The sequence below is a fragment of the Lissotriton vulgaris genome, chromosome 1_1 (assembly GCF_964263255.1).
Source record: "Lissotriton vulgaris chromosome 1_1, aLisVul1.2, whole genome shotgun sequence".
Taxonomy (NCBI): domain Eukaryota; kingdom Metazoa; phylum Chordata; class Amphibia; order Caudata; family Salamandridae; genus Lissotriton; species Lissotriton vulgaris.
The window spans coordinates 267,028,668-267,046,159 of NC_141685.1; the positions used below are offsets into that span (position 1 = coordinate 267,028,668).

Here is a 17,492-nt window from a genome sequence, read left to right on the forward strand (position 1 = left end):
TAGCGCAGGGATAGAAGAGGGAAAAGGTTTGCATTTATATAGCACTTACTACCCCATATGAGGTGTTGAAGCGCTTTTTGGTGGGTAGCACGCTACTCTGGAATCCAAACAGAATTAGTGGGGACTGATATAGGGAAATATGAAATTAATCTGAGTGGTGGAAATCTTAGTCTTTTATTTGTATTGAAAAGGAATAGTGGAGGGATAGAAAAAGGAAGGGTCTAGAATGTGTTTTTTGGGGGAGTTCATAGCAGTAGGAAGGGGTTTGGGATGGAGGTGGAAGAGTCAGAGGGAAGGGTTTTGAAAGGCTTGTTTGGGAGATCTGAATAGTAAAAGAGGTATGAGATGATGGAAGGAGGGGTAGAGGGGAGAAGAGTATTGGGTTTAGGATGAATGAAAGAGTGTAGGTAGAGAATATACTGATAGAGGTATATGGTTAGAAATAGGTCAGTGCATTGGAGAGAGTAGCAGAGAGAGGTTTGAGATGAGTCAGAGTGGAGGTAGGGAATATATTGCGAGAGATATATGGTGAGATCTAGGGTAGTGCAAAGTAATCAATATAAAGATATGCAAGTACATGAAAGGTATCTAAATGCATAAGGAAGGGAATCTATGTAGAATAAAGTTGCATTTAATAAACTAAGACTTTCAAATGGTGTTGTACTTGTGTGTTTGTGTAAGGTGTTAGATTATTCCGTACCATTACAGACCACTATCCCGCCTGAAATAAAGGAAAAAGCAAAAAAAACGGTATTTTCACACTATAATTCCTTCCACCAAGCTGAATCGGTTATCAGTTTCATATCTATAGCACCAAGAGGCTCCAGGCGTACATGTTTAACAAATGGCCAAATAATACTAAAGAATGAAGAAAATAACAAAATGAGGCCACAACCAAGCCAAATTGTCTAGTAAACAAAATATGAAATGAAACTAAGAAAAAGTAATGATCCTAGTCTAGACTTATGGCCTGCAAACAAGCCTGGTGTTATATATCAGCTTAACAAATTGGGCCTGGCTTCAGATGGAGGAAATTCTTACTAAGAACCAGTAGCGGTCAGTGGTGGGAGTGCTGCCGGGTGGTGACGTGGGGTGGAAAGGGGCAGGGGGGGGGGGGGGTAGTAAACTATGGAATACAGCCAAATACAGGTAAGTAAACATAAAAATAAATAAAACGAATTTCGTTGCGCGCACTGCATCGCATCGCCAAATGCAATGCAGTTCGTGCAACAAAATTTGTTTTATTTATTTTTATGTTCTTAAATTGTATATTATGATGATGTAACAATTGAATTACTGCACAGTGAATGTTTAAGATTTGCAGGTATTATCGGTCTTTATTGAGATAGAGGGCAAATCGAAGAAAAACGTGAAAATATACAAAAAATCCACAAATAAACTTACGAACCTGATTACAATACACATACCACCAATCCAAACAAAGGACATGGTAGATATATTTGGCCATCATCTGTTGTTACAGTACTGCGGACTACTTTAATAAGGCCAACCTACCCCTTGACTGGATGTATTAGAAATGGGCCCCATATGCTTCAAACAACATCCCAGGGACCCCCCCCCCACCTCTGGCGCCACTGGTCGGGCCACTCAGCAAATAAGGGGGCTTGTTCTGCTTCACATCAGCATCTCATCTCTTGCAAGGACATGCCAGGGGCACCACCGCCTCAAGCCCACTTGCTGAAAATGAGGCTACGATCTGCTTTGCAACAGCATCACTTGCAAGTACCTCCCTTCCATGGTACCACTGTCCAGCCCACTCAGCAGACATGGGGGCAGGTATCTGAGGCATCATTGCTTCAAGCCCACACAGCTGAACTGAGGCCTAGCACGCGCTCCTGACCACCACCTCCATTACACTTTTGGTGTAAGGTGAGGACACACCAGGTGTCGCACAACTTCACAGCCATCATTCTCAACGCAGGATCTCTGCTCTCACTTCACCATGTGACCCTACAGCCCACACAGGAGTGCAGAAACCGAATCCAAGCACCTACATACATCGATGCACAAAAATTGTGGGGTACCACGGCCCATAATGTTATTTCCAACCAAATAACGCCCTCCAGTGGCAAGATTTGTTAAAAATAATAAAATCGGATTGATTATAGAACGGACCAGTCAAGCATTAAATTAGAGTTGCTTTCTTCTCAGCTGGTAGCGCCTTCCTATTAGAAGTTGGGCCACTGTTGCCAGCATCTGGCGACAGTGCAACCCCAGGTACCAACTGTAGGTGCTTCATGCACCCTACCTCAATGTGCCACTTTCATAGCCAGCACGAGCACTGTCACCAGTGCCAAAACCCACTAGGTGCTATATCCGTGCTTACGCACATTCATAGCTCCTCTCCACCCCAACAATCACTTCCAACCAATGAAGGGGCCATAGGACGCAATGAGCAGCACTATCGTGCGCCCCTAATCACTGTGTTCAGTCGGGAAACTGATGTGTGCAAACCTGGGATGTACTGCGCGTACAGAGGCGGGGTCACATGAAGAATGCCCGTACAGGACCCACAGGACGCAAGTGTGGTGCTCTTAACACAGCCCTCTAACATTTACTATTGCAATGTGTCTCCTCTCCTCGTGCAGATCTGCGTATTGAGCAATGCTCCAAGTACAGACTGGATACAAGTAAGGACAGCTCCTGAGAAAACAAGCACTGGCGTTGCCAATAGGTCTCGCAGTAGGAAAGTTTGAGCTATTGGTTTTCTAAATGACATTTTATTTTTTTGTTTTGTCATTTACAATGCCAATAGCTTACACTCGCGTAAATGCGAGACCTATTGCATTGCAAATGCTTGTTATTTTATCTCCCGTTATTCCTAGGTTGCTAAAACGCATTCTCCTTGGGTTCGAGCTGGTACAACTAATCAGGGGCAGGTACATCTGGCGTTCTCACACAGCATGCGGTCACTTGTGTAAAAAGCCTGGAAAAGTAAATAAAAAACGGCGCTGTTTCAGATGGCCCACAAATGTGCACATTACACGCTGATGTTTCTGAGAAAGACTAAAACTTGGGGTGTCATGTCCAACTTCCAGCTCAAACCAGTCCTACAAGGCACCCTGAATAAGAATCCGCCCAGCAGCGGGCTGAAAAGCTTGTAAGAAAAACATATTAATCACAGCTTTTCATTGTACTGCCTGAATTTTACTTTTACGGATATCGAAAAATCTGCCTATCAGAAGAGAAATGAACGTTTGTGTATGTGTGCCCTCCGAGCACCTACTCTAATCAAACCAACAATACAGCACGGCAACGGTAAACACAATGCAGCGCAATTCAAGCCACAATGCCAACTTTAAATTGTATCTCAGTCCCGTTTTGTGACCATTCTTATTGTAACGGTCACTATTTAGCAGAAAATGTAACAGTAGCGATCACACGAACGTGCTAAAAGAGGCTCACACACAAGACAGGAACCCTTGATCACATTTCTACATCACATATAACAAACAAAAAAAGGATTTTGGTTTGGGTATCACCATGAAAGATTAATGCTTTTCAAAGCACAATGGAATTATAGAAGTAAACAAAACGAGAATTTAAGGGCAATGTGAAATATGAACAGTCTCAAACCGAACTCGCATTCATATAGACTCGTCAAAGTCCCTGGAAGCTGTAGTCGCCAAGTAAGAGCGCAACTGTGGGGGGCGCTGCGCCGCCTGTTGAGCTCGGACTACAACCTCCATGGCAGAGACAGGTGCCGTACCACGGGCTGGCTCATCTGTTCATGCTGCCAAGGAGGGTACTTCGATCGTTACTGAGTTAAGCAATGGAGCCTGATCTGAGAGGTGAGAAAGCGTACGCTCCACAAAGCCCCATTGAGCGGCTGTGATTTAATAACTGCGCTCCATCAGCTTCTTATGGACAGTTGTCATTGGTTTAGACTGCTTTTAACATTTCACCTGCAGCGCTAACACGGGCGATGCGTAGGCATTAACAATGTAGAAAAGTCAACAATTATCCAGATGTTGCAGGGGAAAAAATACCAATGGCTACAAATAGATCGGCCTACGTACAACTGGTAGACGAAAAGGAATGCAAGCGTACAACAGCTGGGACACAGTCTGTGTACACATATATTTATAAAAAGACATTCGCAAAAATATTTATAAAAAGAGATTCACAAAACCAGGAGGAGGAGCAGATAGATACCAGTGATGACAAAAATGAGGCACATTTTACACGCAATAACGAACATAAACAGAGAAAAGACATGCATTTTCAGAGGCCTTGGACCGGGCAGCTGGTGTTCTAGTATGCACCGCGCGATATACAAGTAGTTCGTCCATTGAAGAGAAAAAACAAGGAGAAGATATCTAAAGCAGGCCAACACGTACTATAGTGTGAATGGCTGTTTCAAGCGTTGACAGGCCATTTCCAGCGCCTCGTCCGGTGCCTAGACCGTGTACACGGACACTAAAGACAGTTGCACAAAGCTCTGGGAGAAGGTACAGCCTCAAGGTATAATCCAGTGACAGTGTTAGGAGTGCAGATTGCGGGCACAGCTCGGCATGTAGAGCCCGTTAAATGCAAACAGCAAAAAAAACAAGACGGAGGGAAGTCAGAGAAGGGGAGGGGGGGAGGAGAAATGCGACACAGTGTGAAGCAGCAGGGGCCTTGGAAGTGAAGCTAAGCTTCACTTCAAAGGTGTGGGAGGAGTGCTGCTATGGCCTGGGGGAAGCTGGCTGGGGAGGGGGAGGAGAAATGCAAGTAAGGCTGTGTTTGCGGGGAGAGAGAGGGGAGGTGCTGGAGCTGGGGAACAGAGTTTATGGCCCAAATGCGCGTGCCTGTGGCCACGTGAACTCGAAGAAAACCGCACCAAAAAAACCCGTGGTTTCACTAGTATTTTGAGCACTTGAATTCTTGCTCCGCTCAATGCGCATGCGCATTGATAGGTCGCGAGACCTAAAAAAATCAGTTGAGGTGTTCCTCGAAAAGCTGTGTCCAAGATGCGCAGGGCAGGCGGGGCCTCACTTTAGAGGTGGGTCATGAAACACAAGCTCACACAGCAGGACTCTTGGAGCAGAGAGTGCGAAGATGTGCACAGCAGGGGGAAAGGGATGGCCAGTGCAGGTGACGCTTTTCCTTTGTAAAGGAATTCCTGCTGGCGTCCTATCTCCCTGCTGTGCACATCTTCACACTCCATGCTGCACCACACATCAAACGTGCTTAGGTGAAATCCCTACTTCAGGCAAGGAAATCACCTCGGTGGCACCCCGCTGAAAGAAAAAAAAAGGTAGGGGGCAGGGAGGGTCACTGAAACCTTCAGAAGCGGCTGGCTGGGGATGGTTAGAAGGGGTCATTAAATCACAATCTCGGATACTAAAGCATCCGAGAATAAAAGTGGAGCTTTCAATACAAATGAAACTGGAGAAACGGTTTTACATCATTGTAAATCAGGAAAGTGTGTCGGGCTGTCATCTGAACCTTGGCAGCCCGGGCTGAAGATGCCGACGGGGGGGGGGAGGGGGGAAGGGGGGGCTGAAGCCCGTGCAGCCCAATGGGTGTTGTGCGCCTGCCTCCCATAACCAATGGGAATACTAAGAAGTAAGCTGAAAACGGAGTAGTGTTGAGAAAACAAACGTTCAACTAGTTGTGATCATTTAACTTTCAACATTATTAAGGACTGTAAAGATTGATGCATGTAAAATTGGGTTTGATCTTGTGGAACATGAAGAATTCTTATGGCAGTCAATGTTACAAATTATATGTATTTATAATTGCATGTAAGGTAATAAGAGTTAGTAGTAAGGAATATAATAATTGCTAAGCTAGGAGGCCTAGAATGGCAGAGCCCATTCCATTACTGTTCCAGTGACACAGAGTCAAGAAGGGCCTAAGCTCCTCTTCAGAGGAAAGTGAATATTTATGAAGTTTGAGCTGAATTTATCTCACTCATTGGGAGAAGTGCTGATGAACATATGTCTAAGATAGTCATTTCTTGTATGTTTTAGTTTCAGGAAGAATACGTCTGATAGCAAAATACACCAGTTGGTTACAGAGAGAGAGACACAGCTACGTTATGTCCTTTGACCGTTAGATTCAGGACGTTCAGGGTAGGTTGCAAAGACTCCTCTTGTTGGGCCCGATTCACAGAATGAACTTACTACTTTTGGTATTCACAGAATGAACTTACTACTTTTGGTATTCACAGAAGTTAGGATTTTGTCTTAAGTCTGTCTTAAGTTTGTCTTAAGACCCACTTAAGACACAATCCTAACTTCTGTGAATACCAAAAGTAGTAAATTCATTCTGTGAATACCAAAAGTAGTAAGTTCATTCTGTGAATACCAATATAGTAGTAAGTTTAGGATTGAGTCTTAAGTTCATTCTGTGAATCGGGCCCGTTGCCTTTAGAGGCCATTTTTGACCTGCAGACGTGAGTCCAGCATAAGAAACAAGTCGAAATGGTGGCACCCAGTGTTTCAGTTTTCTCTCTTATCCCATTCCCAGTTTTGAATACTCTCTCTCATATTATTGTATTAAATGGCCATAGATTGAAGGTGGTGAGAACCAGAGGCGTGTCGCTCCCGTTGGATCCAGAGGTCAAGGTAAGTGCTTTCCGACAAATGTCTCCTCATCAAAAAGATCGCCCATCATGAGTAACCTGCATTCAGGAAGAAATCTGCCCCCCCCCCCCCCCCCCAATCTGCATGGAGAAAAGTACAATCTCCCACAAGTAGAGGGCTACCTGTGGCCCAGCATCCTCTTAACAACCCCCTCCTACCTTCAGTACAGTCAGTGTAGTAGCTAGCCACCATATATTGGCAATCATATACTCATCCTCCCTTAGTGTGTGTTACTGCCGTCCATACATGACATGTATGTGTCATCTGTAGGCAACAGCCTCTGCTCTTATTGCAACCCATCCTCACCTACATTGTTTTCAAGGTTTAACTTAAAGAGCAATCCATATATCTCCACCCCATGGGTGCAGAGTATCTCTTATAATATAAAGGATACAGAAATTAACCATATCATTCTTCAGCCGATCACCTAATAATGAGTTCAAAGCCACACTTTTTCTTCTATTAAATGACCCCCTCTACTGTAGTTAGATAAAATGTACGCTTCATACAACATTTTAAAAGAGTTTGCAAACAACTCAAACACCATCAGCGGTCCAGTTAACTGCATCTCATACAAAGTTCAAACAGTTTAGAACCCGCTCCACTTCTTTTCCGGTATCAGCCATTGTTTGATACCGCTGCCATATATATATATATATAAATACATATATATATATATATAAAATCCCAATAAAACAAACATCAGGCCAACGTGTTTCGTTCAGAGAAGCATGTGAACTTAGTCAGGGCTCTAATTTTTTAATGTTCTTTAGATTCCTGGTATAATTATTAGTGATAATCTTAAGATTCACTGGTCAAATCAAGCAAAAGTTGCAATTGTGTAGTCACCATATTGCAAAGCCAAATCCGCCAGAAACATATACAGCTGATCCAATGATAAATGGGGCAATCATGTCCCCCATATGATACCTGAATCCATATCACGCACGATCCTCAGTCCCTCTTGTATGTTTATAAGAGTTTGTGCGTGTATATATATATATATATATATATATATATATATATATATATATATATATATATATATATATATGCCACAAAACGTTCCTGAGTGAGAAGAACGGGAGATACCCAACAGGGAATCCGGGAAAGGGATTTATTTTGCATAAAAGAGCGTCGGCATGACGCGTTTCGGACTGTGCCTTTTTCAAATGCCTGCTCCAACACTGCTCACACAACAGTTCCCTTAAAATAGTGCCAGTCGCCCTCCCATGTGGTCGAAATCCAGGTGGGCGGAGTTAGAGTCACAAACGGACCCGCAGCTGCATCGGCAGAACTACGCATCCCAGCATGCACCTCTCACGGCATGTCCGGTAAGTCACTCTGCTCTGCTCATATATGTCTCTCCATGAGTACTGGAATGTCTAAGAGCGCTGTTAGGATCTGTGGTGAACGGAGTTGTGGAAAATGTGTTCCTGTCCCGGGCCCCAAAAGCGCCTTCTACCACGCTGAACACGATCACCTGGGTCTGGAGACATGGAAGTAGTATATATATATATAGGAGCTACAATGGATTCATGTTTCTTGAAAACAACAGTGCAGGAATTAGGATGGAAAATGGTGTAAGTGGTTCATGTGGAATCAAGTGCAACACCTAGTGGTGTGTCCACATTGTTTAAACAGTTTTTAGCTCTCACCTAAGACAGCTCATGCACTGTCTGTTGCAAGATATTTTGCTTGCATACAGTGGACTAAGAGCCCACCCATAGTTTACCTTTGGTTGTCCTCTTTATCACTATTTACTTGCTTCTTTTAAATAGATTTTGCGAGCTTTACTTCCCGATTGTGAGTGTGTCTCGCTCATGGAGCACAGACGCATTACTTTGACCTTATATAGCTCATTGGTTTGGTGCTACTTTTTTCTTTATAGTTAAGTACTCTATGTCCTAGTCCGGTTTTAGGCCCAAATACAGCACCGAATCTGCGTTACTTACAGTAACGGATAACATCAGAATGACCCTAGATAAGGGCCATTCTACGATTCTGGTGCTGCTGGACCTATCTGCGGCGTTCAACACGGTTTCCCATAGTGTCTTGCTCAGAAGATTGGAGAAAGTTGGGCTAAGAGACTCAGCCCTATCCTGGATGGAAAGTTTCTAGTCGGATCGCTCTCAGACTGTTAACGAAGGCCAGTATCAGTCGGCTCCAGTGGGTATGACCAAGGGAGTGCCACAGGGCTCGTGCTTGAGCCCAACTCTTTTTAACATCTATATTGCTCCCTTGGCCAACTTTATGAGGACGTATGGGTTCATCCCCATATCATATGCCATTGATACTCAGCTTCTCTTTCCATTCGATAAATATTCATCCCCGGTACAACTGGCGATCTCTAACGGGATGAGGGCCATTTCGCACTGGATGCGGAATAACTTCCTCCAGTCAATGTAGGAAAATCCTGAAATTATGCTTCTGGGAGAAGCTCCCCTCCTATGGACGCCAGATTGGTGGCAAACAGACTTGGGCCCTCTTCTCTCTCCTAAGCTCATAGTAAAAAACTTGGGGATTCGTCTTGACCATGATCTCAGTGTGAAAGAACATGTTACCCAAACAGCAGGTTCATGCTTTCATGTAATTAGTCTGCTACGTCGAGTCTTCCCCCTGCTTCCTGACTCCGCCCCAAAAACTTTAGTCCAGGCGATGGTCTTAAGTCGCCTGGACTACTGTAATGGTCTGCTGATCTCGGCAAATGATGCCTTGCTCAGCAGACTACAGGTAGTGCAGAACAGGGCAGCTCGGCTGGTCCTCAATGTTCCACCCCGGACCCCCTCACTACTCCTTCTTGCGAAATTACAATGGCTCCCTATCCGTCAACGGATTAAGTTTAAAACATGTTGTATCATCCATAAGGCTTTGGTTAATCTGGGCCCTTCCTATCTCGCCGAAAACTTCCTGCCTTATGCTAGCCCAGATCCCTACGTTCAGGTGCTAAACACCTTCTGGTTGTACCGCGAGTAAGAAGGGCCAGATTGGGAGGTAGAGCTCTCTCATATTGCGGGTCCCACTTATGGAATGAACTTCCGCTCCCTTTAAGACAGTGCTCTGAACACTTGCAGTTCAGGAAAATGCTTAAGACCTTCCTCTTCTGCCATTACTGATTATGACAAATGTGCTGCTATCCCTCCACGGTCCTTCGGGGGGTCGATTCTAGCGCTATACAAACAATTACAAATACACAAAATATAAATATGAGAGGGCATATGTTTTCCAGCTGTCTCCCTGGTGTGCTTCTCTGTCCCACAGGCCCGTGGTTTCTGTGTTGCTCTTCCCCACCTTTTCTTATCTGCCCCCCATTTCTGTGCTTCCCTTCATTCCCATCTCCATGTTGCTCTACCTTGACATGTGCTTCTTTGCCCTCTCACTCCCAATCTCCTTGTTGCACTGTCTCACTGTGTGCTTCTCTGCCTCTCCTGTGTTTTAGTTCCTCAAGTTGCTTCCCTCGCTCTCTATGTTGCTCTGTCTCCCCGTGTGCTTCTTTGATCCCCACTGCCTCAGTTTTGCTCTCTCATGTGTTTCTGTGCTTCCTCCTCGTTGCTTCCCCAGCTGGCGTACCCCATTTATTCCCCTCCTCTGTCCCTTGTTATGTTTCGGCTCCCCTCCCCAGTAGTTTTTTTTAATAGTTAGAAATCCATCTCTCATCGTTAGTTAAAAAATAAGAAACTGAAGCAACTGCACCATTTTGTATGTGCGTCTACAAAATCGAAGCAGCAGCCCACGTCAAAAGATTTGTTCACAATTATTTAGCAGTGCTGTGCAGCATGGCTAAAACCAAGTGTCTCCATGCAGAAGACCACACACAGCTCGTCCTGCAGTGCCTCTAAATAGGAATCCAGACACACTGCTCTGCCACTGCCTTGAGCAAGCCCGGTGTACACACACTCAGTAAGTAAAATGTGTGTGGATATGCGCCCAAACACACAACCTAAATCAAAACCCCTCACATCTGGCCAGCAGTACTTGAGCTGTGTGTCCTGCCAGTGCTCCTCAAGCAGTGGCAGCTGGTATTTACTGCCGGTGGGGAGCCATGTTGCCTGTGGGTTGAGTAAGAGTAAAAAACAAGCATTTACAATGCAATGGTTTCGCCTTTGGAAAAGTTAGAGCTATTGGCATTGTAAATGACAACATTTGTATTTATGTGTTGGTTTTGAAAACAGATAAATAAATTGCCTTGTCATTTACATTGCCATTATGTTAATCTCGGCAGCCACTCTGCACTCCCTAGCACTTCCTAGCAGTCTCTCTGCAGTCCCTAGCACTCCCTAGTCACTCTGCACTCTCTAGCACTCCCTAGTCACTCTGCACTCTCTAGCACTCACTAGTCACTCTGCACTCTCTAGCACTCCCTAGCACTCTGCACTCACTAGTCACTCTGCACTCTCTAGCACTCCCTAGCACTCACTAGTCACTCTGCACTCTCTAGCACTCCCTAGTCACTCTGCACTCTCTAGCACTCCATAGCACTCCCTAGGCACTCTCTAGCACTCCATAGCACTGCAGCCAGCCTTACCGCCCCAGACTGATATCCACTGAAGCGACGAGGAGGTCCGGGCACTCCCTGGGACCCTGGGCCGCTCCGTGCCAGGGGCTGAGGGTGGCGATTAGCGAACGTGCGTTCCACCGGAAATCTTTGAAATAAATCCAGTTTAAAGAAAACGGAGGGTCGGTGGCAGTCAGAACAGAAATTCTATTAAAAAAATATATAACCTGCAACCCACGGGCTGGTCCAAGCTACGAGGGGAGATACGCAGCAGCACGCGTCACCCGAAATAAACCCACGCAGAGAATAAAGTATCCAAGAGAAGAACTGGGCAAAAGCAAGACAAGCTGGTTAAATACAGTAAGACTTGTGCCAATCGGAGGTTTGAAGCCTGGCAACAATGTGATGCAGCCTAGATGAACAAGGCTTCGAGGCGCCTTCGGGCCCGGGAGAGCAGTTGGGAAGCCGGGCACAGCGCGCGAGCCCGACTGGCAGGTCGGTGCCGGGGCGAAGGGGAGTGTGCACTGCCGCGGAGCCGGTGGGGCGGGCCAGATGTCACCTTGAGGGCCCGCTCCGATAGAAGACAAGCGAAAGGACACCGAGAAAACTTTCAGGGAGCCGAGCCTTCCAGCTGGCAAGACGGGCAATTCATTCCAACCTCCCCTGTCTGTCTCCCTCTCGTGTCCTCCTCCTCTCCCCTCCTTTCTGCCCTCCTCCTTCCCTCTTTTCCTCCCCTGCACTGCCCTGCCGCCCCATTTCTGCCCTCTCTACTCCTCTACCCTCCCTGCCTCCTCCCCTTTTTTTCTCCTCTGCCCGCCCATCCTTCACAACATGATACAATCTACTTTATTGGCACGACAAGTCAGACAAGTATTGCCAAAGTAAATACATGACAGACCCCCGCCCTCTCGTCTTTCCCGCCCACGCCCCTGGCGTCTACGTCATGAATATACACATATATACATTCATAGAGCTATACAGTATGTTGACGCCGCCTGCTGCTTTGCCTGCTATTGGCCCGGGTGGCGGTGACGAGAAACACCCCATGCCCTTCGTTGCCGCACAGCGTTCAGTTTCTGCATCATGGCTCTGTTGTGTTATTTATTTTATTATAATTTTTTTCTTCGCATTTCAGGTCATTTGTATGGTGCAGGTGATAATGCTGGCAGGGTGGTTCATCCAGCCCCTGGAACTCCTTCTTTTGGCCCCCCCTCTCTTGGTCCCGCACCTACCCCTTCCACCACGGTCAAAACACTTGGTGTTAAAATAAACAACCAGCTCACTCTCCTTTCACAAATTGGTTCCGTGGTATCCTCCTGTTTCCGCACTATCCGCACTGTTTCCCGTTTCTTTTCCCCCAGGCACTTAAGATCATCATGGCTGCACTAGTGATATCGCGACTGGACTACGCAAACGCTCTCTACCATGGTATCCGCGCGTACAGCCTGCGCAGACTCCAGATTATCCAGAACCAGGCAGCCCGGCTGGTGTACGGCCTTCCTCGCTATCACCATTCCACCCCCCTTCTCAAGGAGCTTCACTGGCTCCCTGTAAAAGAACGTTCCCTTTTTAAGATCGGCTGCATGGCCTTCCAGGCCCGCCAGGGCACTGCCCCCGCTTTCATCTCTTCATTAATTAATCCTTATGTACCTGCAAGAGAACTTCGGTCTTCCTCCAAGTCCCTTCTTCAGATCCCTCGCTTCACACGCAAAAAGTGGGGCGGGGCCAACTTTTCTACCCTGGCTCCAACATTCTGGAACTCTCTTCCCCACCATCTCCGCTCTGCCACCCAGTACCTCCCCTTTCGTAGAGATCTGAAAACGTTCCTCTTCAGCCAGGCCTTCCCCTCTTAAAACTCTCTTAATGTCTCCTCTTATCTTTTCTTCCGGTCTCTCTCCCTCAGTTGCTGATTCCCCTAGCGCCAAGAAACCGCAAGGTGTACGCTGCGCTTTAGAAATATTTTAAATTAGAAATTAGGGTTCACGCAGTCCACGTCATGCTGTATTTTCTTGGGCGGCACTTGCGGCCAATGGAATTTCTTTATTCCGCTCTATTATGTGAGCCCCTGGGTTCATTACATTGGTGGCGCGGAGCTGCACAAAGGTCACATGAGTGTGTCTGCTTGTGAAGCCCACACGGGTTGGGACACCTGACCTGCGCAGCTACTGACCTCTTCCTCTTCCCTTTACATATTAAGGCGGATCTGAAAACTAGTTTCATAACTTGCCCGGCTCCTCCCCGCCCCACCCAGCGCCGGTCGGCAGCCTCTGTCGGAGATGCACAGAAAGGCGGGGTAGTGCGAGAGAGTCCGCGGTGGGGTGTCTGTATTCTAGTCCATGCATCTTGTGACAGTCTTCTCTGGGCGTCCGCATCTCCTGAGCAATCGGCGTGACTCTCCCTACTTGCAGTTAGTTGTAAAACCTACAGTGCACCGAGCTTCACAAGGGGGGTGGGGGGGGGGGGGGGCGGGAAAGACACGGACAGCGGGAGGGGGGGGCGGGAAAGACACAGACAGCGGGAGGGGGCGGGAAAGGAACGGACAGCGGGAGGGGGGGGGGCGGGAAAGGAACGGACAGGAAATTAACCACTCACCTGGACTTCCTCGGCCGGTGGTCGGCCACCAAATGGCCCAAACAAACCTCAACCAGCCAAAAAAAAAGCCCCGCCCGCCGCCGCATGACGTGGCCAAAAGAGAAAAATTCTCGGGAACGCCCCAGAATCTGGTCCGGCCTTGACGGACAGATCCGGCACCCAATGGCTAGCCTCCATTTATGGAGCTAGCCAATGGGAGCCGGGGGACGTTCCTGAAGTCCTTATTGTAATCAATGGATTTCGCCTGCACCGAAAAGCTACGCAGAGCGCAGCCTTCGGCAGGCGAAACCCAAAAACCACTTACCAGTCTGCCGTCGCCGCCTTCTTCTCGCGGTCCTCTTCGCCCACAGGGCAGGAAGCACCTGGCTCCCAGCCTCCTGATAGCGAATTACAACGCTGCAATGCAGTGTTGTGATTGGTCTGAGCGTCTAGGTACGCATGTTCTCCATGCAGGCGGTTATGCAGCCTGCATGGAGGACATACAAAGAGCACACAAAGGTTTGACCGGCCCGAAAAGGCTGGCCAAAGCGTCATGCGCACTAAAATATAATGATAAAAACAATGAGTTCTTCATATTTTATTTTTACCTTTTTGACCTGCTCAGTGGGACAACGCTTCTCTGCCTTAGCAGAGGAGCCGCCAATGACCGCAAGCCTGGCAGTACTAATGTTTGGTTCAGCTCAGGACAGCTTAAAGCACTAAATAGCAAACTAATGTAACAAAATTAGGCTACATCAGGAACACATCTGGTCGCTAGTGAGAAAGTCGTACTTAGGACCCGCAATGTACATCGCAGGTGTGACAGTAGAGTTGTTCAATGAACCAAACAGGATTTATAAAGTGCAGCTAATCACCTGCGAGAGTATCCAGGAGCAGACCAATATCTCTTATTAATCTTCCCCAGACTCTTGGTGCCTCTCTGGCCCTGCCCACCTCCAGATTAGTTGATCCCAGATCCTATGATGATCTGACATAAGGAACAGGAGCGGTATGACATTGTGACCAGGCGCCTATAGGCACAGGTGATCTCCTAGGATAGAAGTTCCTCTTGTACATGAGAGGAATCACTACAGCTCCCTTTAGAGCCATCACAAACACTCTGTGGGGCACAAACTATGCAATTTTTCATGAGTGAAACGGAGTACACCAACAAAGTCAACAACTTCTCTTTGGGGATTGTTCTGGTGATATCGTGCAACACACACACACGCAACACATGCCACACACACACACACACACACACACACACACACACACACACACAGAGCCTGGTGCACATACCCTTCCTCAATGGTGACCGAGTTCATGATGACACAGCTGGTGATTTTCACCTTGTCCTTGATGCCACAGGAAGCGCCCACCACAGACCTCTTGATGGACGTCTTCTCGCCAACTTGAGTGGAATGGCCGATGATGCTGTCCAAACCAATCTGTTGGGTCAGAAGGAACAATCTGGTCAAACTGGTCCCCAAGGCTCCCCTCCCTGTATTCTGTTCTCGAGTCACGCACATACCCCATTACACCACACGCTAGAGCTAGGGGCACAGTGACACACGCTAATGCGTAAACATCATTTAAAGTAAATCTAAAATCAGGGCTGCTGCTATAGAAACACTGCACGCCCGGAGGTTGTTGTAGTGGGGTGATGGTGCTCTAGGGCAGTACGCAAATATTATAGGGTGTTCTTAGGCGTAAGTGTGGTGTAGAAGGGTAGGGAAAACCACCCCTCTCCCTAGATGGTGGTAAACCACAGACAAAGAACTCCAAGGTCCCCTGCACATGCTAGTGGTACATAGATTTAAGTTAGTACAGTAATGAGTGTAGGAAATAAAGAAACAGTTACTAATTATTGTGAAACCCTATTCGTAGGGTTATGTCTGTCAGCCAGCTTTGATTGCGTTGCCGCTGGCCACCTGATCGGGTGAAGCAGCTGGTGAAGTCACCCGCATGTGAGAGGGACGCAGTAACTGCATAGCTAAATACTCGTTTGCATCACAGAATATAGCACAGTAATCATAGGAACTTAGCCCTGAAGAAGTCGCTGTGTACTTCATGGTAGTGACGAAACACGTGTTAGCTAGGCTATGACACTGTACCAAGGAACGCACAACAAAGACAATAAATCCTGGAACCAGACAGAGCAGTGGATGAACAGTGTTTCTTTCTTTCCTACTCTCATTACTGTACTAACAAGTCTATGTACCACTAGCGTGTGCAGGGGACCTTGGATTCTGCTGCTATGGAAAGTCAATCCTACGCGGCCATCGAGGATGCCATTAGCCAGGGGGGCTATATGGCCTCCAAACACCAGTGAACACACAGGGCACTCCTGGCTTTCAAACAGGAACCTGATTATATGATGAGTAAAAAAGGATGCATCAATGGAAGTGATTTGGATAAGCAACATTTAGCAAAGCTGTGATGAGCAACAAATCTAGCATGGTTCACAGGGGTGAGCCTGAAAGATTTAAAATTGCAAAACAATGTTAAAGCCCCACTTCTCCCAGAAGCACTTTTCCGGCCAGTGAAGGGTCATCCCAGCTGGAGGGCGCTCTCCACCCTGCCTTTCGTCTGTACATGACTTGACAGCTACCCCTCGGCTGCCAGGCTTCTCTCTCCTTCATTGCTGTGTACAGAGAGTGCTTTGCTGTTCCCCAGCGAGGGGACAGTAACAGAAATACCCATAAATGCAGAGGTGGTTAACACTACCATTGCCTTTCAGGGGTGAGGAACTTAATAAAATATCTACTTGTCCATGGGGCAGGTTGTTTCATAAAGCTACTTGTCCTGTAACAAAATTCACTTGTCCCTTTTGCGCAAAGTAATGCGGCGACAAATTATGGCAGCTATCTCATTATAGAAGAACTCTGAAATAGCCTCTCTGAATATACCTGGGCTCATACCATAATAGGGTTTGAATACTAGCAAGTGGAGTGGTGTGGCTCACTGGTTAGAGGCGGCAGACCCGGAAGCAGAGAACGGCCCGGGACCAGGGTTCAATTCCCGACGCGGCATGGGGACTGGCCACCGTTCCCTCGGGCATTTCCCCTGAGGATGAAGGGGGCTGCAGCAACTGGAGATCCGTCTCTGAAGATCAAGGTTCACTGTCTGTCTCCAGTAAACCAGGCTTGATGCAGCACCTCAACAGGACAGAGGAGAGGGGGAGACAGAGATGGAGAGAGAATGAGACAGCGAGAGGGGGAGACAGCGAGGGAGACGGAGAGAGCGCGAGTCAAAAAGAGAGAGAAAGAGAATGAACAGAAAGAGGACGGGAGAGCGGCTAGTTTGCACATCGGTGCCACGGCTGCTTCCGGTTCCCAGTGGTGAGCAGCACACAGCAAGCCCCACCTGGGACCGGCTGTGTTAGGGGAGTACACAAGGCTTTAACTACCAGTTTCAAGGGTGTTAGGAGAGCACACCAGGCTATAACCCCTTCGTGCTCATGACGGAGCGGTTCCTTCATGAACCATGGTAGGCGTGTGCTCATGACGGAACCGCTCCGTCATGGCACCCACCCGTGGGGGATGCGCTGGCCCCCCAATGGGCAGCTTATCTGCACCACCAAGCAGGTGTGGCAGCGGAAGAATTTCCATTGCCCCCACAGAATTCCCCCCCCCCCTCGGCCATCCGGTGATGTCAGTGCGCACAGTGCGTGCAGTGCGTGCCAAGGTCTTCAGGAAGGCATGTACAGGTAAGTTTCTGTGCTCCGGTGGGGGCAGATATTCATGCATTGAGGCATCCGGGGAGAGAAAACAGTGTTTCCTCTCGCCTGATGTCTCAATGAAGGGCATTCCTGCCGTACAATCGCGCAC

The 17,492-nt window shown here is 47.5% G+C and overlaps 1 protein-coding gene across 1 annotated transcript in view; it reads right to left on the reverse strand.

Moving 5' to 3' along the window:
- Positions 1-17,492, reverse strand: part of EIF2B3 (eukaryotic translation initiation factor 2B subunit gamma) — a 479,361-nt gene that overhangs the window by 77,013 nt on the left and 384,856 nt on the right. Inside the window, exon 10 of the mRNA XM_086952297.1 lies at positions 14,962-15,110. Within this exon, the coding sequence (XP_086808423.1) occupies positions 14,962-15,110 (149 nt within the window). The remainder of the gene's footprint in view (positions 1-14,961; positions 15,111-17,492) is intronic.